The 21,728-nt window shown below is 41.2% G+C and overlaps 1 protein-coding gene across 1 annotated transcript in view; it reads right to left on the bottom strand.

The window, feature by feature from the left end:
* Window positions 1–7,711: 7,711 nt before the first annotated feature.
* ITGAV (integrin subunit alpha V) overlaps window positions 7,712–21,728 on the bottom strand; it is a 47,531-nt gene continuing 33,514 nt past the window's right edge. Inside the window, exons 21-30 of the mRNA XM_066553702.1 lie at window positions 21,383–21,475; window positions 20,248–20,327; window positions 18,343–18,423; window positions 17,339–17,444; window positions 16,560–16,718; window positions 15,447–15,560; window positions 15,018–15,131; window positions 14,817–14,924; window positions 13,675–13,797; window positions 7,712–13,303 (exon numbers count right to left, since the gene is read on the bottom strand). Of these exons, the coding sequence (XP_066409799.1) occupies window positions 13,208–13,303; window positions 13,675–13,797; window positions 14,817–14,924; window positions 15,018–15,131; window positions 15,447–15,560; window positions 16,560–16,718; window positions 17,339–17,444; window positions 18,343–18,423; window positions 20,248–20,327; window positions 21,383–21,475 (1,074 nt within the window). The 3' untranslated portion in view covers window positions 7,712–13,207. The remainder of the gene's footprint in view (window positions 13,304–13,674; window positions 13,798–14,816; window positions 14,925–15,017; window positions 15,132–15,446; window positions 15,561–16,559; window positions 16,719–17,338; window positions 17,445–18,342; window positions 18,424–20,247; window positions 20,328–21,382; window positions 21,476–21,728) is intronic.

The raw sequence follows: 21,728 nt of genomic DNA, 5'->3' as shown, positions 1-21,728 counted from the left end.
AACATTAAAAAATGTAACTCTCAGCTCCTGTGAAGAATGCACCTCAATAAAGATAAAGAAAAGGGAACATGGAAAACAAAACCAGATTGGCCTGGATCAGAGCCAGGACTATAATTCACTGAATTTTGTGCTCAAGCCTGCTGACCTCAATGATGAATATCTGGGGCTCCCAGAGGTTTCTCTTCAATTGCTCCCGCTCAGCAGAGCCCAGATTTCCAAACTGCCACAAGGAAAATGCAAAAAATCACTAAGAACAAGGAAGAACCAAGGCAGGTTCTCCACTCCAGCAATCACCACCCTAAGCAGAGAGGCCTGTCTTTCTCACTCTCCAATTTTTTTTATTTTCTTCTTTAATTTGGAAGAATGCCTGTATCTGTGAGGTGTGACAAGTCAGAATAACTCCATGAACTGCATCCCTCTTGGATGTGTTCTCTGCCTTGTTACAGAATTTACTTATTTCTCTTGGCAGTGGCAAGTTTGCTGCTGTTTTCACGGGAAAAAGAAAGATGAACAAAAAGTCATGAAGTGCCACTACCTCCTCCCTGCTGCACTTCCATGTCAGCACAGAGTGTGCACCCCAGATTCTGCACACAGCTGTGCTGACTTCAGCATCCCTCCTCAGCCAGCACAGCAATCCCAGCGGCAGGAGCCGCTTAATCCGGGGGGGAATTGATCTGTAAAACGCTGTAATGAGCTTCGACAGAACAGGGCCATCGATAGGGGAACACACGTCAAAGGGCAGCAGGCTGAGAGCTCCAGCCCTGCCCTGTGCCCTGCCGGCCAGGCAGGATAAACCTGCTCTGCTGGGCAGCTCTGGGGTCCCCATCACCCTGCACAAACCCAAATTCAGGGAGGATAAACCTGCTCTGCTGGGCAGCCCTGGGGTCCCCATCACCCTGCACAAACCCAAATTCAGGCAGGATAAAGCTCCTCGTTCACCATCACCCTGCACAAACTCAAATTCTCTCCATCCCCATCACCCTGCACAAACCCAAATTCTCTCGATCCCCATCACCCTGCACAAACCCAAATTCTCTCGATCCCCATCACCCTGCACAAACCCAAATTCTCTCGATCCCCATCACCCTGCACAAAGCCAAATTCAGGCAGGCTCCTCCTTGCCCTGGGGTCCCCATCACCCTGCACAAAGCCAAATTCAGCAGGCTCCTTCCTCCTGGATGGCAGAAGGCAGAGCTGCCTCCAGCCCCTGCAGCTGCAGGAGTGGCCCCTTGCCCTGAGGGATGGCTCTGCTGGAAAGGCAACAGCCATTCAACCCTCCTACCTGGCAGCTGTGAACCATCCGTTGATCATTTAACACAAAAAGACATTAGTGTCCATTATAGATATGTCAGGAGTCCTCTTCTCCCTCTAAAAATGTCCAAAATGTCAATAAAGCAAAAATTGCTTACATGCTTTGCTGAAATGCCGCACAAAAAAACCAAGGGTGCTCAGTAGCTTCTTCAGAGCAATAAAAGTTTCAGAGAAGCAATTAGTTTATCTTTTTCAAAGTCTACCATTGGCTTTTTTCTGCTTTTATAAAAGAAAAAAAATTAATCAAGATCATGTAGAAATCCAGCCAACAAGTGAAATAAACCTTTATCTATATGTAAGCCTAACATAAACAAATGCTGACAACCAACTCAAATAATAACTTTTAACATTCATAAATTGAGAGTGATCATGATGAAAGCTGTGGACTAGGAGACACTTTCTGGACTCTCATACCTCAGAACCTGTGATGCCAAAAAAGCAAATAAAAGAAAGCAGCAAGAGCTGGGCAGGTGGGCCTGCAAAAACAACAGCAAACCAAGAGAAGAGGCATCAAAATGTTAGATCTCAACAAAGACCTTGGCCAGGGCTGAAGGAGATAAGGTAACAGAGCTTCTTGAAAAGAAATCAATACCTGAAACCAAAGAGGATCATTGAATTAGAAAAACTGTCCTTCTGGTTTTGGTTTTTTTTTTTTTTGGCACTCAATTTTTAATGAGCAAAATGTTCACTGCCCAAGCCAGAAATGCTGCCAATGCCTTTTAAGTGGTGTTTGCTGGTGATTAATGGTATATTCTACGAAAAGTATGATAAGAAGCAAACTAATGAAAAATCATCAGAGGAAATGAAAAAAAAAAAAACAAAACAAGGACCAAGATGTTCATCAAATGCTCTTCTTCAAAATGCTACAGTTTTAAATGTTTGGAAGACAATAATAAAAACAAACCCAAACCCACACAAAAAAAAAGACCTGAAGAGTAAATCAAGGCATTTTGGAGTGTATAAAGAAAATTTTAAGACTCTGTTCATTTTCTATCAAATCTAGTTACTTATCCTACATCTTAAAGAATTTGCAAGCAAATACTGCAATTTAATATCTTTGCTTGTATTTCCTAATTAACAAATATACTTCGGCAGCTTTGCAAATTGGCTTCAATTCAGGAAAATATTAACCATCTGCCTGAAACTAAGCACATTTTATACCTTCCTGAAGTCAGCTGGAAACAGAAGCATGCATGCCTATATGCTAAAAATGAAACATATGCTCCAGTGATATGCTGAAATGGAGCCTTGGTGTTAAAAGGTCTTAATTCATGCTTGAAACCATCTTGAAATTCTTTGGTGAAAGGCAGTATGGCAAGAAAAATAGTGGGTTTATCCTCATTTGAGCCCCTAAACTTCAGACTATACATATATTTTTTAAACCAGATGACAGTACAGACACGTCATTATTCGCTCTGGTTCTGCAAAGGGGTACCCCCAAATTATTTGGCTGCAAAACCAAGGCCTGAAGCTGAAACATGCACATTATTTCCGTGCTCTTGGGTAAGCATCTGCAGAGGGGCTGCAAAAACTAACGAGCTCAGCAGCCCCATCACTCATTTGACAGGCTCAAGATGCTCGCACACGTATCAGCTGGGTTATTTTTAAAGCGACGCAGGAATATACACAGAAATATACACGGAAATAAACACCCGTCCATGAGACACGCACATACATTTCTATTCCACGGACGCTCGGCTGTCTCCCTGGGGCCATTCCTGCCAGCCAGCAGCAATCCCTGGAGCCCCGCTAGCCAAGGTGCGGGTCAGTGCCCGCTCCCGGGGGCAGCAGCCCCGGGTATCGCCGGGGGGAAGGGGGATGCAGGGGAAGGGTCGGTACCGGCTGAGGGTTCGGTACCGGATGCAGAGATGGGGTCGGTACCGGCTGCAGAGGAACGTTCGGTACCAGGTGCAGGGAAGGGGTCGGTACCTGATACAGAGGAGGGTTCGGTACCTGATGCCGCGGCGGGGGCGCCCCCGGGCAGCGCCGCTCGCTGCTGCTGCGGGCGGGTGGCGGCGGCGGCGGCGGGGGGCGGCCGCCCCATCACCATCATCATCACCATCAGCACGGGCAGCAGCGCGGCCGCCAGCCCCGGGAGCAGCGCGGAGAGGCGCCCGCAGGTGCCCGGCATGGCGAGCAGCCCGCGGGCAGCGGAGGCATATTGCGGGAGCGCGGCCGGCGCAGCGCTCCGCACCCGCGGCCCCGGCTCTGCGGCGGCGGCGACGCTGCCCGCCCGCCCACCGACGTGCCGGGGCGGGGCCGAGCGGGGCCGCCTCCCCCAGGTGCCCGGGATGTCGCCGCCCCCCTGCCCCCGGTGCCCGGGATGTCGCCCCCCGCGCTCGCTGCCGGCGATACCCGGGGCAGCCGCGGTGTCAGTGACCCACGGAAGCACGGAATCCACTGGGAAGGCTGGGAAAGGCCTCCGAGGTCACTGAGTCCAGCCTGTGGCCCAAGAGCGCCGTGTCAAGCCCTGAGGGCCACCTCCAGGCTGTCCTTAAACACCCGCAGGGATGGTGACTCCACCGTGGTGACTCTGCCGCCTCTCTGCGCAGCCCGTTCCGATGTCTGATCACCCTTTCTGGGAAAAACTCTGCCTAATGTCCATCCCAAACCTCCCCTTAAGCTGTGCCCTCTCGTCCTGAGCCCATCTGGCTTCTGCTGCTGCTTTCAGGGAGCTGCAGGAGCGGCGAGGTGTCCCCTGGGCCGCCTTTTCTCCAGAATAAACACGCCCGGCTCCCCCAGCTGCTCCTCATCTCACTTGTGCTCCAGAGCCTTTCCTTTCTCTGGCCTCACAAACACATGTATACACATTCCAATTTTACGTTTGTGCATCCTTAATTCTAAAAAATGCATTCAGGAGAGAGAGCTAAAATGTTTATTCTCTATACTGCTGATCGGTGGAGTGTTGGGTATCAGGAACTGCTGATAGGAATAAACACGATAAACATGCACACGAGGCAGGGAGATGGCTGCGTGCAGGATCAAGGCTTTAGGAGATGTAATGTCATTTTCAAGGCTGTCACAGCGACTGGAGCACACGCCTGATGAGGGAGCTGGGTGTATCCAGCTGGGTGTATCCACACAGCCCAGGGTGGGTAATGGAAAAACCACTGCAGTCACAGCAGATAAAGCTGGGGAAAAAAACCAAAACCCGAGAAAAGGAGCACATCCAGACAAACCAAAGTGCCCAGAGCAGGCAGCCCCACCTGTGTGCCCGGGAGCTGAGCACACACTGGGATCAGCCCCAGGGGCTCACACTGCCCGTGCCAGGATTTCAGGGAGGCCAACATCCCATTCTCCGTGAGCACTTACAGAACAGGTAAACACTAAATCTTCAGTGGATGTTGAAATGGTGAATGGAAACTTCTTTGGAAAGTATAAAATTATTTGAATTGCCTTTGAATAAACAGAGATCAGTCAAATAAAAGGTTTATTTTAGACACTATAACATACTAGGCCAAATCCTGTCATTTTCAGATCGCAGAAAATTTCTTCATTGAAAGAGAAATGGAGGAATAGAGTCACAAACTGTAGCAGGGTATAAATTTGCCCATACTGAAAGGAAGAACTGACAGGTTACTGTGCATATTTTCAACATATCTCTTATAAAATCTGAAAAAAAAAAATATTTTTCCTTATGCCTCCAGTCATTCTATACAGTACAAAGTAATTATTTCACTGCCATTAACAATGACTTGAAATATATTTTGGACATAGAAAATACAATTTGCTTTTATTGCAGTTGATGATAGTCCATTGGCACCATTTTGGAATAGTCACTGCTTGCAGGGTAGTGGGAGATGCACATTCTCCTCAGCAGGTACTTCTCAATACTATTCTTTATTGTCAGTCTGTCAATCTCTTTTTTCTTAATCAGCACCAAAAAAAAAAAAACCCTTTGCCATGAAAACCTGATTTCATTTTGACTTTTCTTGAAAGGCAGCAAAGGACCACAAAACCCAGACAAATAAAACAACCATGTATTTCATGTGAAACTCCTCCAGGAGCTCATAAAGAAAAAAAAAAATCTCTTTTTAGTTTAGCAGACATGCTCAGTGCCTATTTGCTTAATTAACATCCTCTCACCCAGCTTCCTAATTTAACCTTTTATGTGGGCACTGGGAAGGAAGAGTGGCTGTTCCTGCACAGCCACTCTTAGAGCTGAATTAATTTTGGATTCCCTGCAACTGTTTGTGGTCCCAGGTGGAAGAAAGGGACCTGCAGAAAACTTGCTGCTGCTGCTGCTCTGAGCTTCCTTTATTCAGGAATTTGTCTGGTGACTGAGGGTGTGGCAGATCACAAATTCATTCCCAAATGTTTGCAGACATGAGCTTTTAACAAGATATAAATTATTTGCAGAGGAATAGTTGAACCAACTTGGCAGCTGGAACGTTTTAAATTAATTTTGATGATATGAATATGCACAATTATTCATTTATAAAGTTCTGGGGGGGAAGAAATCTGTTAAATGTGTGATAAAAGCTTTCTTGAAAATGGCTCCAAATGGGGAATAACATGTGGAAATTAATTGTCTGTATTACATTTAGAAAAATTACTAGGAAAAATCAGGGTACACAATAACATTAATTTCAGCAAAAAGACAATCACAATCAGGATTTTCTTCTTAAACAAATTTTCTTTGAAGAAATGAAGGTTTGTCGTGATTTATTTCAACTACCTGAGTATTCTCTTGAGGAATTGTGTCCAGCAGTAACTCCTGCAGTCATTAAAGGTTGTTACACACTCCTCAAACTGCAGAGAAGTTACAACCATTGCCATCAACCACTGAACTTGGCATCTGCTGTTGTGCCAGGGCTGAAAATGTGTGCACAACTGACACAGAAATGTCAATCTGTGTGGACTCTGCAAAACTCTCAAAAGCAGTGCCACACAGGCCAGGTCTGCACGTAAAATTACAAATAACGCCAATTACAATGGGGTATTTTACTGTCAATATTCTTCTCACATTTTCAAGATCTGTTTTGCGCTTTTGTGTCCTGCAAACCGAGTCTTAGCATGTCCTGTGTGTTTGTCAAGAGGGGTAATAATTCAGCACCAGGCTTTCAGGAGGTTTATCAGGAAGATGCAGTGGAACAGATTGATTGTGAAATGCCTTGTGAGAAGATGGGCAGCTGACAGCACTAACCTCAATTCTTTATGCAGATCAGACAATCTATTGATCAGAAATTCCTATAAATATTTTTTCAAATTATTTCCAATTGTTCACAAAGTTCTTGAGAATGTCTGAAACGGGGATTTAAAAATATTAATGTACTGATATGCAGTGAAGTATTAATGTATTAGCAATTAATTTACAAACGAACTAATGATCAAAACACACAGTGAAGCATCATTCAGGTGTGCAAAGAGCCAAAGCACAGCAGCAGAGCTCCAGTGGAGTGGAGTAAGTGCAAATTACCTCGAGGCATGGGCCACCATCTTACCTGAAGTGGCTACACCATAAAATGGGAACTTGAAAAAGCACTCTGTTGCCTTGTTCCTGTAATGAGACAGCTGTTGTCACTAATTTCTCAATAATAATATATTAATTTGGAGCTGCTAGGCAGATGCAGTGCTCCCTGTGCTGCTATCCAAGTGCAGGTATCTTATTTAACAGGAACCAGGCCTGTGTTGGCTGCAGGGTGTGTTGAACAAAGGCTAAAAGCCACGTTTGGCTTTTAACAAACATGTTTGCTGCTGTCGTGTTTCCTACATCAGGTACAGCTACTGTGACATCAGTGGGAGTTGTAAATAAACTACAAATATCAGATTTTCATCTTTTCTGTCTCCTTTATCACTCTTCCCTTTAGGTTGACAAATTCTCTACTAGCAAGCCAGGGAACTCACTAGTTCGGAGTTTTTCTGAAGTGTTCACAATCACATTTATTTCTCTCTGTTTTATCAATAAAACACACTCATGTATGCCTTTATTGTGACACAAAATATTGCTGTCACCCCACTCACACAGGTGAGTATGACTGGTAATCAGAAAAAATGTAACACTGAGATAAAATGAGACTAAAAATACAACAAAGAAAGAAACTCCAGCTCTCTGAGAATTTTCCTAACCTCAGGACAAGATGCCATCATTTTCTACAGCAATTTGGTACCTATAAAGTCTAAAATATTTATTTCTGGTATGCAGAAATTTCTGCTGGTAATCAGTTTGATGGTGATAGAATATAGTCTGTGACTAGATCATTTTTCTTACTTTTACAAGATTTTTTGACTCAAGATGCCACTTGAGGTGCGAACCTAAAAGTTGTGTAAATGTAAGGTGTTTTAATTAAGCACGTACTCGTGGAGTACAAACATACATTATGAAATATTTCTGGTGAATTAAATGCATTTAAAAAATACAGCTAAAAAAAAACCAAACAAAAACAAACCTACAACAGAATTTCTGTTGATTAAGAGGTATTTTATTCCAAAATTCTAAGTATCAGAATCAAATCAATAATTACATTTTTCAGTTTACCCAATCATAGTATTTTGAAATTGTATATATATACATAGAAAAATACAACCTAATAAAAACACTCAAATTTGCCTTAGGATGAAAAGAATGAGTTAAAAAGCAAACCATAGCTTTAATAGCTATATATTTCATATCAGTACAAAATTACTGTGCCACAATACCCACTTCTTTGCACAATTTATAATTTAAAACAAAATAAGGTGACTTCAAATGTATATTGCTCTCCTTAAATGTACCGAAGACCTTTGAAACAAGTTCATAGTAACTGAAAATATTCCCATTTATGCTGCAAGTATTTACTGCATGACAAAGAAACATAAAATGCAGCACTCTCATTAGTATGTAAATTTTCTGCTTGTGCAAATAATGCTTTACTGATTTAATGCACGAGCAAACACAAAAGAAAGGCAAAAAAATCCATTATGAAGAAATAAAATGTTACATTTTCAGCATATGTGTATCATAGCAAATACAGGTTTCCTTCATGGACTAGAAAAGCAAAACCTGTACAAGGATTTTTTAAGATGCAAATGCTACATGAAATCTTTCATTACTTTGCAAAAGCCAAGGGTCAAGTTATTCACCTTTAATGCAGCATATCTGGAGAAAGTCATTGCATGAAAGGTTAGATTTCCTGTGCTGTGTTAAAATTCTACACATTGGGAAAAACCAGAACTAAATACCACAACCACATGAAACAGCAGTAGTACTACAGACTCAACCCCATTTTCCTATAGCCTCTACTCAAATTTTCCACCATGGCCTTAAAAAGCTGGTCCCAGTTCTGAAGCACTCACGAGTTAGTAGTGGACACACTTTAGAATATACACCAAGCTTCACCCAATGTGGGTGATCAAAGGCTTCCAACAGCATTATTAATTAATTAATCCATCGCCTCCAGTGAGCACACTGGCTCTGCAAGGTCCTCACAAAAAAAGGAAACACCACGGCCCTTGGGTGGGCAGAGGACTGGCAGTGAGCCAGGCCAGACCATGGCATATTGCACCTGGGGGCTGGAGACTCAGTGCCAAGGAGTTCAGATCCCACAGGAGCCACAGAGCTCAGCAACAGCCATGGTCCCACCCAAGGAGTTCAGATCCCACAGGAGTCACAGAGCTCAGCAACAGCCATGGTCCCATCCAAGGAGTTCAGATCCCACAGGAGCCACAGAGCTCAGCAACAGCCAGGATCCCATCCAAGGAGCTCAGATCCCACAGGAGCCACAGAGCTCAGCAACAGCCAGGATCCCAACTCTGGCATCTGGCTGTGACAGGGCCACTGCCAACAGAGCTCGGCACGCCTCAGGAGCAAACCAAAATTATCTCCTCTGGGCCCTGCCATCACCTTTTTTAGCTTTTGGAGTCCTGTTTTTCTGTAATAAAATATCTATTTTTTTTTTCCAACTCATTAACAGCCAGCAGCATTGGACACAAAGAATCACGTTCAAAGGGTCACGTTAGGCTGGACCAAAGACAAAACCTGGTTTTTGTCTTTGGTCCAGACTAACCAAAAACCAGTGTAATGCTGCTCTGAGACTGTTGGGGAAGGTGGAGGAAAAAATACTCTAGGATTCTGTCAGGGTAACCAACAACAAACCCAAATGCTGCAAAAAATCCAAGTGCAGCATGATTCCTTCAAATCACCAAGATTATAGCTAAAGTATTTTCAAAATACCCTTTAAGACTATTTAAGCATGGACTCAAGTTTAGAAACAACTAAATATTTAATACCTTTGCTTGGATTAAATGTTTTATAAAGAAAGAGCACACATAGTAAACTTTAAAAAGTTTCCACAAGCATTATGTGAATTGGAAATCAATGTGTAGATCAAGATTTAAAACAGAAAAAACCCTGATAACTTGGCAAACTTACTCAAAGATTTCAAATTATGTTGATAAATAGAGCCCATATTTGATTTTAAAGTCATGCTTAAACAAAAGCTATTTCCACAATTTCATAGTTTCTTGAAAGAAATGTAAACCTATAAATTACGTTCCTTGCTTTACATTTTCTAAATATTGTCAAATATAGTAATAGATAATATGCATTCTGTAATATAAATCACTTTTCAGTATTGATCATGAGATGCTGCATCAATTGCAAACTGGAGTACTTACATAATTTCATATTTCATTATAAAAGATATAGCTCTTTTAAAATGTTTTCATTGTCTAAATAATTACACAGCTGTTGATTTTATAGTCATAAAAAATCTGCTCCTGAAACATAGCTCTTAAAAGAAGGCTAATTCTCTGTTACTGTACTTGTATTTTTTAAATGCTTCCAGTATGCACCTTATGCATACCAATTTCGACTCAAAGGCATTAATTTCATTCTAAAATACCTTTTCTAAAGTTTCTTTAAAAGCTTTAACATCCTTCTACAGCACTTGCTATAAGAATACATCAAGGCCTGTAAGTTAGTATAAAATTTATATTGACACAAGTACATACATAATCTGGACTCTTATTGCTGAATCTAGAACACACTATCAAAAGTTTCCTGCACCCCCATTCAGGAAAATTTCCAGTTTGGAATCTCCCTGAAACACAAATGCTACTTTAAACTGAATTTGAGGTGTTACACCTATGCTCATTAAGCAACCTGTATACTCCATTTACATATGCTACTGTGGTCTTTTGAACCTAACTGGAAATTAATGGACATGGAAGAAGCAACTATTTGTTTTCATCCTTCAGCAGAAGGCAAGAAATAAAAATCACTTAAATAAGTCTTATTTTATGTAACTTCAAAAATGGAAGATACTTTCTATAGCTACAGCAGTTGTACCAATAAAATGTACCTTCTTATCCTGAAAATCAGCAAAAAGAGAATTTCCAGTAAAATTAGGATGCAATTAGCACTGACATTAGCAATGCTATGGTATCCCCTCCATGTGAGCAGGAGGAATCTTGACCATGATTTTTATTTAAATACTCTTTTTCACCTCCTAATAAAGCCTACACATGCAAGTAGTCTAATAAATTTCAAGTCACCATGGAGTGTACATGTAATGAAAGCACACATGGAGGAATTAGAGCTATAATCTGTCTGGCAGTCTCTTAAACCTCTTACCCTACTGAGATTAAGACTGAGTAAAACCAAGCTCCTTGCACACAGATAATCAGCTGACAAAGCATGAGAACCACAAGCCCATGTAAGAAACTGAAAATGCCAAAGTCACATTTTGAGGCCAGGATCAAAGCCTGACTCCTGATTCTCAACTACATTACTAGTAACAATACTAAAAATAAAGACAAAAATAAAACATTGGCCACACTGAAGACCTTGAAAGCAGAATCATGCCCTACATCCTTTCATGTAAACTAATTTTATCTAACAAAGTGTCTAAACCCAACCCATGTAAATGGATAAATATGCAAGCCTATATCTGGTGAACATACTGGCCCCTCCCAGACTCAGTGCTCTCAGATGCCATCGTGGATCAGCAAGTAAAAATGGACTTAACAAAAGCCATTGGCAGATTTTAAACCCCTGAAAGGATGCAGAAATCAGAGTTGAAACAAACTGCTCATTTCAGAAAATTCTGGGTTTAGTGAGCACTGCTGTATTTATGGGGGAGATGCAGCTATGAACAGAAACCCCAAGGTACAAAACCAAACCAGAGATTTTGCCCTTTCAAGAGCTTGTCTACATAGAAATCTCACTGGTGTAAGAACAATAGAAGTCTTCCTTTGTGTGCCTGACTGCACACAGGGAGTTTATAGTGTAATTTATTCTCTTTTTGGGAAAGAGAATAAACATATCTCATAGAAGGCACCTTAGTAATGGTTCGGGTATGTCCACTGTAGGATCTGTGCAACCTGTGGCTGCAAGCTGAACAACCTCCTGCTCTGCAGTTCCTTGTCTACTGAAATGCACAGATAATGCTCTTGTCTCAATCAGTGTAAGAAGTTTCCTTTTACTACACCAATGGTGAGAGAAATAAGCTGAGAGTGACGTAAACCCATGGCTTTAAACCACTGACCTTCTGGTATGTTCAAAAACCAGCAATGGATCAAAATACTTAGTGTCTTTTCTGGTAATGAAATGCATTAAACATAATGAAATGTCTTGTGCAACGAAATGTCTTGTGCAAAGAAACATGCAGGGACTGAAACAATGAGTGAATCCAATGAAACAAGCCCATGAAACAATGAATGAGTGAAATGAAACAAGCCAAATCAGCCTTTACTTTTTGAACCCTTGTGCACTGCCAGCTCTTCCCTGCTTCATTTGACTCACTGTTCTCTGGGGGCAGGAGGTGAGGGAGGTGTGAGTGTGGCTGAAGTGCAGCTGTAATCCAGATCCATGGGTGTGGCTGGCAGAGAGCCTGGTGTGAACAGCCCCTGTGTCACTCCATCCTGCACCGGGGCATGGTCAGGCAGGGAAAGCGAGGACTGACAGCTTCCCTGCAGTGCACCAGGTAAGCTGTGCCACACAGTGCCCCTCCAGTGCTCTGCTAGAAACCAAAACACCAGCCAAGTAATTTACAGCCTTCACATCAAACCCTGCACAGGTGTGACTTGTGGGCATCCAAGGTTTTCTCACACACGTCTGTTGGCAGCCACAGCCCAGCATCTTGTCCCTGGCGGGGCATGAATGCATCCATGGTGCCAAAAACTGTGGAACACCTGGATCCTGCACTGTGGAAATACACAACAGAGTCTTGGGATCTTGCCCTGAATCTTTTCCCCAAATCCCACAGAAAGTACATCAGCCCCAGATTTCTATCCCTCACTTGGTGCTTGCAGGCTCAATCCCTACAGTAAGAGACCCAGGATATGGAGAACAGCATTTGTAAGGTCTGGAGAGAAACCACAAGACAGATGACTGGTGTGCAGAACAGGTATCAGCTGTGAATGATTCCACTGAATATTTCCTATTTGTTGAGCAGGAGAAAAAAAATCATCATCAGAGCAAATGGGTAAAGAACATTCTTCAGTACTGTAAAACAAGCTACATTCACCTTTTTTTTTTTTGTGCAACTGACTTTCAAGAGCTAGGCAATGAAATGTAGTGTACTCCAACCAAAACCAACCATGGAATCCAGCCAGCACCTCTGGAGGCTGTTGGCTCCAAGGGCAAATGCAGAATCTGGGTAGCAATTCATGGAAGAGTCAGTGCATGAACCAGAGAAGATGATGTGTCCTGTGTCCCAGCAAGCAGAATCCCAGCACTGCTGTCACTGGAGTTTGGCCCAGGGGTCAGTGCAGATGTGTTAGTGGCAGGCAGGAACAGCATTAATGCAGGAGGGAGGTGTAAGTGTTTTGCCCTTGTTTTGCACACAGTGCTGATGCCTTCTGAGACCAGCAGCTCTGCTCTGGTGAGTGTTTGCTCATGAAGGGGGAAGCCAATACTTGTGACCAAGATGTAGGCAAGTGTACACTTCAGAATGTCTTACAGATAAAACTCTGCTTAAGCTTCTGATGTTCCCTCCCCGTTCTCATGTGGTTGCAGCTGCTCTCTTTCTTGCTCTTCCTGAGGTGGCCTCACACGTTTGAAAAAGCCCATCTGTGATTCAGGGAACAAGGAAGAAATTGCATTGGGACTTGCAGAACATACACACATCCTTTCCCTTTCCTTCATGATCAGATCTTAACTGATTAAGCTGTCTTTTCACTCTCTTCCCTCATTTTTGACCTCCAAAGAAAGTAAATATCAGTTTAAAACTAAAACTGAGTTCAGCACCATCATAGACATGCGCTTCTATTCAGCTTCTTCCTGACAAAGCTGAAAAGCTTTTACAGTTATTTCAAAAACTTAACAGATTCAGATGATATGGGGAGCAAGGCATTTCTGCAAAGTGCCAGTACTCTGTGAAATAATACATCATTAGTAGGGAAAAGCAAATGATACAAACCCCCCCCAGACACAGGACTTACCCTGTACATGACAAACACTAGAACAGCCAGGAGCAGCAACCCTGCTAGCACAGCCAAAATGATAACCCACACTGGCACAGGCATGGGCTGTGGCTGAATGCCCCATGTAATATTTGTAGCAACCTGACAGAAAAACACAATAAATCACATTTTGCACCACAGTGACATGCTGAGTTCATCCATGCATTTTCAATCTTGTATACCTTTATCCTATCATGATTATAATCTTAATCCAGTATAAATTGCTTTTTCTCTCCAGAATGAATGAAAAGCCATAGATTCTTGGTGACATAAAGACTTCACTGACCCAAACTTAATAGGATTTTAAAGTTAAATTATAGTAGGGGGTTGGGGATTGTTTTGCCTGGGTTTTCTTTTTTTTTGCAATCAGTGGTAATATGGCAACATGTCTTCTGTAATTCTTGATGGTTTTCAGTCAAATTTAGGAATCTGGAAATATTTTGGAATTACAGACAAATAATTAAGGGATTTTTCTTTTTTGTTTTTTTTTCCTTAAAAGGCAGTATACTTTGAAACAAAACATCAACTCCACATGATGTGAGAGAAAAAAGCCCCAGCTAATAACAGACATTAGAAACCATATTCAAAAATAAGTTAATCATAATAATTTTCTACCTTTTCCTTAAGATCTCTTAATCCCATAATGCTTACCAAAAACTTTCAATTTGCCAGCCCAAATATATCTTCCTTTCTGTTTGCACCCTGTCTCCTTTCCCTTTGAAACCCCCTGAGGCACAAAAGGTCTTTTTGTTCCACCCTCACATATAAAGTTCATATATAGTGCCTCATATAATATAATGAAAGTTCATTATTCCAGCTGTAAGTGCTACTACAGTTGAAAACAAATTTCAAATAAAATATTTCTCTAGCAATAATGGCATTAAGAGGAACATGAAGACTGTTCACCATCATTTTTTTCATTTTCAATTAAATCTTTCAAGCCACAAATATTGTCAACTCCAGTCTGTTTTTACCCTCAACTCTACGTGCACAAGTGAAATAAATACCTGAAACAAATAGCTGATAAAATTAAAATGATATCAAGTCATAGAAGTGTTACTCAACAATAACTGTCTTTGCACCAATTCTGAAGTGATTGTATATGTATGTAAATGACTTACAACTGTAGAGTTGTGAATATCTTCAAAGGAAAGGTTCTTATAAGGGAACTCTATAACATTGAAGGAAGCAGATGATTTGAGAGAGTAGGAATGATTCTGATTTTCTTTCTGTGTAAGAAAAGCAAAATTAGTATTGCATATGGGTGCAAAAACCACTTTAAATGTTTTAGAAACAGCGACAGAATATTCCCAGTCACTCACATTCATGAAAGTTTGGGTCCAAAGGCGTGATTTTAAATACAATATTGCACTTTTTCCCCTCTCCAGGTGGCCAACTTGACAGACAATCTTTAAACAGTCAGCAGTTCCACAGCCCTGTGTATAAAAATAGGAAGGATGTTCCAAGTGTGAAAATATTTGAAAAGTCCTTAATGGCACTACTTTACCCATATACCTGCACTGGCAAAGCACCACAAACTACTGAAATACATTAAATAACCTCCACTATTGGATAATTACTTATAGCTGGCAGATACAAAGGCAGTGATAAGGCAATAAGTTAATTTCCTATTAGAGATTATTTTCCCAATCATGTTTAGGGAGTTAAAATCTCCCTTGCACTTGTTTTTCAGGACTCCTGGCAGGCCAGGAGTGCAGGTGTGTTGCCAGCAGCCAGTGCTGGGAGCTCACCAGGGTATGCACGTCCCCCTCCACGGCAGCCACGTCCCTCCGGCTGACGCGGTGCCCGCGCTGCTCCTCCCTGCCAAGGGTGTCGTTCCTCTCCTCATCCTTGGAAGCAGAAATCTAGCACACACCAAGGGAACACAAACAGTGGCTCAGCATACTGCAGGCTTCAAGCTGAAGGCCAAGAAAATACCTCACTGCAAGTTTCTTTCTATGCTAGCTATACTTCAGACTCTGGCTGAAAATAAATCACTGCAAATGGCAGAGCAGAAGCACAGGAACTTTGTATTTATATATTCATTGATGTTGCTTTTTGGTTATCAAAGATACACAAGCATTCTTTGTTGTTCTACACACTGAATATCTTCCCCCAGCCCTTTTTTTTCTCTTGAACTAACATACTGATATTTTCCTGAACTAACACACTGACTTCTTCTTGAACTAGCACACTGACTTCTATTGCTTGTTCTAAACTCTCCTAGGAATCAAATCTCCTTACACTCAATTAAACTTGCTGGGTTCTATCTGGTGTTTCTTTGCCTTGTCCAGCCCAGGAAAAAGGAGTTTTTTCTGTTCTGTAAATCCCATGTTTTGCTGGCGGTGATAGCTAAACCCTGTTGTCCTTTGTGGCCTTTGGATGAATAGATAAATTGATCCAAATTGGATGAATTTATCCAATTGGATAAATAGATAACTTAATATTAAAAAAACACCATTTTCTTCCAAGAAACAAAACCCAGAAAATGTACATAAACAGTCCAGAAGTATCTGGCTTGTTTTAGGTTTTAGTTCATGACCACATTCATTATAATTCCATTGGTTTGGACTTAAAACTCATATAGAACAGCCTTGAAGTTAAATAAAAAAAAAAGAAGAAAACCCCATAATAAAAAGAAACAAGACAAATTGATCTTTGAGTTGATAATTTTCAGCTGCTGTTCACCTTTTATTTCACCTGCTATATACATTGATAGGTAGTGTGGAAAAGTGTAGATTTATTCATCGGCCACAGATGAAAAACTACCTCAGTTTGTCATATTCTCAGGGATTTGGCTATTTTGAGTACTTACAAAACAGCCAAGCAAACTTCATTCCACTCAGAGGGAAAGTCCTGCTTACCTTAATTTTCAGTGGGTTGATTTCCATGTCAGAAGTGCAGTTCATGGGACCATCAATTTCATACTGCACAATGTACAAGAGCGTGTTGTTTTTGTATTTGTAAGGCCACTGCAGAGTCATCATCACCTTGCTGAATGCACTTGGACCATTGTTTCTCAGCTGATTATGAAAATAAAATTTACAGATGTAAATAAATAATGCTACTCTCTCTGTTAATGTGCATATAATTGTTACTTTATATTTGAGCCACAAATGTGATACTGCCACTACCCCCACCCCCAACCACTTATGGCAACAGCATCAAAACTTTACCTAAAAGTGCTAAAACTTTTAACTATTAATATTCACACAGTTCTCTTGGTAAGTTTTGCTTAATTAAACAATCTAGATTAAATCTGTGATAATTCTTTAAAGGAAATTTTAAATACTTAATTTTTTTCACAGCAAAAGACTTCAGATCAGTGATTCAGAACAGATAGAATACAATAATTTTCAGCCATTAGCCATTCCCTGAGTTCATGTTACTTCAAAAGTTTTATCTAGATTTCAAAAGGCAAGAAAATAAAATATGTGTAGTTATGTAGGTAATCAAGCCCTGTTACAATATTTTCAGGCATTCCAACCCTTCTTGGATATACCAGTTATTGGCCCAGCATTAAAAAAATAAAAGAAAAAAAAAGAAAAAAAAATCCTAATTGACACCAGAGAAAAGCTACACTAAAAGATTTCTTTTCATTTATCACAGAACCATGTCACAGAAATCAGCAGTAATTCCACACCTCATAGATGTGCTGAACTAGAGGCCCAATGTCATCTTCTGTTTCAGGGTTCTCCTTTGGCTGCCAGTTTGCAATGGGAAGGAATATGTGGTCAGGGGACGACACACTAAACAGCAGAGCAAAGGAGGTGTTATTAGCAGGCATGAAAAAATAGATGGGATTCTCTAGAACATCTAAAGGGAAAAATCAACATGCTTAAAATGTAATCTCTGCTCCTCCATCCTCTACATAAAACCTGAAAGAACAGAAGTGGTTTGAGTATTAAATGTTCAGTTCTGTTCTCTAGGTTAAAAAAAGATAAAAGACACACATGTAATCCAAACAAAACCAGTGTGAAATATTGTGATAATGAGAAATATTGGTAGAGCCTTAGCAGTACAGTCCTGAGAGTAATTCAGCCCTGAAAGCAGTGAAGGTGCCAATCATGCTTTTCCAGTGTGACATCCCCCACCTCTCAGATACTGAACAAATTTGTCACAATAATGAATGTAGGGGAAAATTTAAAAAATTATGACTCAGGAATCAAAGTTAACTGGTCAAGAAAGAGGACTTTTAGGTGGGAAGTAGAGATGATGGAGTAACCAAGTCATTACAATATTAATACAATGCTTAAGACTGAAGGATATTACAAAATTAATTCTATTGAAACTTCAACTTTGGTTTCAGGGGTTTTCAGATGAAACCCCAGTCAGTTTGTGGAGGAGAAAAGTGACCTGCAGAAATGTAAAACTACAAACGAGAAGGGGTGATTTTTTTTTCTTCTAAAAATATCTCTAGTACTGGAGACACAATATTCCTTTTTGGAATAAATTTTGTAATTATTTAGAATTATTTAAGATCCAAAAGTCCAAAGGCTGGTTAGAGAAAACCATATTGTCTTTATGATTCAAAATTCCCTAAACCTTCCTGGAAAACTTATGCAGACCTGAAAGGAAGTTCAGTGAATATAAAGAAGCAAATGTGCAAAGCTCCTTAAAAGTGTTAATTAAAATAGTATTGCTTACCCTCTAATTTCAACAGCTGCTGAAATAGCAAGGTCAGCCTGATAATATGCTACTGGGCTCAGGTTGTCATACAGGTTGGAACTGCAGGGAAAATAAAAGGTAAATTCTTAAATGAAATAAGCAAGGTATTTAATTAATAAACCCTCCACACTTGAAAGTAATTGCATGTAACATAGGATGGTTCCTGACCCCCTGTAGGAAAGCATAGTTGCTAAAAACTATGGATAGCTTTTAGGATAAGATTCCAGCAAGTTCTCACCTACATGCATGGAGCCCCAGCCTCTGCAGAGTGCGGGGCAGCCCCAGCAGGGAGAGGCTGGTGAAGGACACAGAGTTAATGCTGACTCTGTCCTACAGCTCTCATGTAAGGAAATACAGGGAACACACCCCCTCAAAGTGGTGCTGGGAGCAGAGTTTTGATCTCCTTTGACACATCTGATTATCCTGTCCCCCAACCAAACACTTTCCTTTACAAAGAATCCTGAATCTTCCAATTATTCTTCCCTGCTGCTGTAATCAGCCAACACCTGCAGCAGTGTTTGCCTCCTGACCTGTAAATACCTCACTCTTTTAGAGACTAGACCTGCTCTGCTAGGAACTGAGCCAGCACTGCAGATCCAGCTTTGTGAGTTTAAGCCAAGCAGTGTGATCCCTAAAAGCTGTCCCAGATAATCCCTGGTGATGCCTGTCACTGGGAACTGTGATTACTCTGTTCCATGGCACCTCTGCTCACCCTTCCTGCACCCACCAGTCACTGAAGGAATTTCCTTCCATGAAAGGCCTGAAACACTTCAGGAACCTCCCTCCTCTTCCATCAGGAGACCAGCATGGCTTCAGCAGCCTCCCTGACTGCTTCTGACCCTGGGACAGCAGCGTGTGACTGCTGCCAGCCTAAGGAAGGTGACAGACACCCCAGAGCAGATAATTTCCTGCAAAGAACAGTCCCATGCCACTGGCACACCTTACCAGCTGGTGGAGAAGGGAAAACTCAGCAGAGAGCAGTGGGAGATCAAAGAGATATTTCATGTGCCAAGGCCTTTGGTTGGTATGGCAAAACAAGCCATCCTTAAAATAGAATGGCAGCTTTAATCTTTCCTAATCCCATAGATGATAAATGCATATGTGGATGAGATGAGTTTATTCACTACATTTAAAAAACAAAATCCCTTAAATGGAAAAAAAAAAGTGCTTTTGGTCCACCATGGGGAAAAACCAAAACAGGTGTATTCATACTGTCCATTAAAAACAACATAAAACTGCATTGGCTAAAGATAGTCCTAATGATCACATCTCCAACCTTAAATATCATTTCCAGAAGTTACAAATTCAGATTCATATATCAGATTTATATGACAGTGCTCATCTGATTACTAACATGAACACTACTGTTTTGTTCCATTTAGTTTTCAGGCTCTTTCTGGCTGGCTGCTGTGATGGTTCACATATTACAAACTTAAATTCCATAGAATCTTCAACTTTGGTGTCAGGGGTTTTCAGGTGGAACCCTAGTTAGCCTAAGGAAGGTGACAGACACCCCAGATGTTGATGGTTCACTGCAGGTTGCTTCTGCTTGGACTACCCCATACACTGCCTGCCCTGAAAGACTCTCCTCCCCTAAATACATAGAATTCAGAAGGAATTCAGAGTTCAAGCATCAGTTTGAAAAGAGGGCTATAAACCCAAAGCCATTCTGTGGCACCACAAGTGCCAGCAGAGCACAGTGATGTGCACATACAAATATTGTTAATTTTTTCCCGTATTTCAGGAAACCTAACTCAGTGTGGTTATTTTTCAAGCCATCACAAGGCAAAGACAAGAGAATTAGGCCAGAATGATGCTGGCTTGCAGTCTATTTGCTGTGTGTGTCCTCTCCCAGGGGAGGTTCATCCTCAGGGATTTCCATACCTCCGGATCTGCAAGTCAAACTTGACAGAGGTGTCCATCTCAGACTGCTGGTGCACGCTGAAACGCAGGCCAGCCAAGAGCTGGGGGAAAAAAAGCACTGTGGTTCAGTTGGAAGCACAATAAAACACACATGAAAAGATTCTCAGTGCTATTAGACTCCAGTGAAATTGCTTGAGACTCCTGGTGATGAGAGAACACACACACAGAACTGGCAAATTCAAGTTGTCCAGTTCCCCCAGGCTGGAAATGTGCTGCCCTCTGGCATGTCCAGCCAAGGCATCACTGCCATAAAATACAAAATAAGGATGGTATCTTGCTCCCCACACTTACTTCAGCCATTCCTACACATAACTGAGCCTCCCCAGGTGCTGCAAAAAGTATTGTAATCTAATGATTAATTTAATGATTCAAACTTAATTCCCAAGGTTTGGTCTAAGTCAATTCATATTTGCTTTAACATCTGTGCTTAACATCTGTGCTTAACACATGCTTAACACAATCTGTGCAGTTCAGCTTGATACACTTCAAAAGATTTTGGAAATAGTATTTACTCATCTTATACAAGATGGCTCTTGGAAGAAAAGCATCATGAAATTGTTATAATTGTGACTGACTTTCACTTCATTTCTTCAGAAAATAAGACTTACTATGTCATGTCACCTTAAAATCTGTCTCACTAATAATTTTTTTAATTCTTCCAATTTCAGCTACATTTGGTGGAATTGCAGAGGTTTCAACTAGACAAAACTCTGTCCTTCCTCATGAAAGTCGGCAGAAAAGAGATGAACTGAGAGAAAGAAGTGTTGTGAGCTAGCTCTTGATTATATCCTAAAAAATACATGTCAGATAAATATAAAAAATTCATGAGGGACCAAAGTCCATTAATTCCACTATATAATGAATGAATGAATTCTTTTGAGTTGCATCACAAAACTCATGAACACTCCTTCCAGCCTTTAATTTAGCTGAAAAGTTAAAACCAACTACCTCTGTACTAACCAAATGAGGGCAGCTAAATGTCAGGTGTAATCTTAAATTCCTGGGAGAAAACTTCCTGCCCAAACACTGCTGTGATTAAGGAAAATGCCACCTGCCCCCTGGGTGACTACCAGACACCTGTTGGACCAAACCTTACCTTAGTTCCTGCTTTCATGGGATTGCCCAGGTCACAAACTACCATGCGTGTCTGGTTCTCTGTTTTAAAAGCACATGACAGTCTGGCCAAAGCCTGCAATAAACCAGAAAAAAACCACTAAGGAATGTCATTCTTTACATCTGAGCACCTGGATGAAAGTCTGGAGAGAAGTCTTAGATATGCCATATTAATTTTAATATCATTTCTCAGCCGAGTAATAAAATGAAATAAAATCTGAGTATGGAAGACTCCAAGGAGAAAAATGTTTCTGATACAAGACAGACCTGTTCTCAAGGTTATAAAAGAGAGGGGCTTTGAAAAAATGGATCATTTTTCAGTGCTTTGA

Source organism: Molothrus aeneus, chromosome 7 (assembly GCF_037042795.1).
Source record: "Molothrus aeneus isolate 106 chromosome 7, BPBGC_Maene_1.0, whole genome shotgun sequence".
Classification (NCBI taxonomy): Eukaryota; Metazoa; Chordata; class Aves; order Passeriformes; family Icteridae; genus Molothrus; species Molothrus aeneus.
Note: the sequence above shows the minus strand (reverse complement) of the source record. Positions and strands in the feature narration are given on the sequence as shown.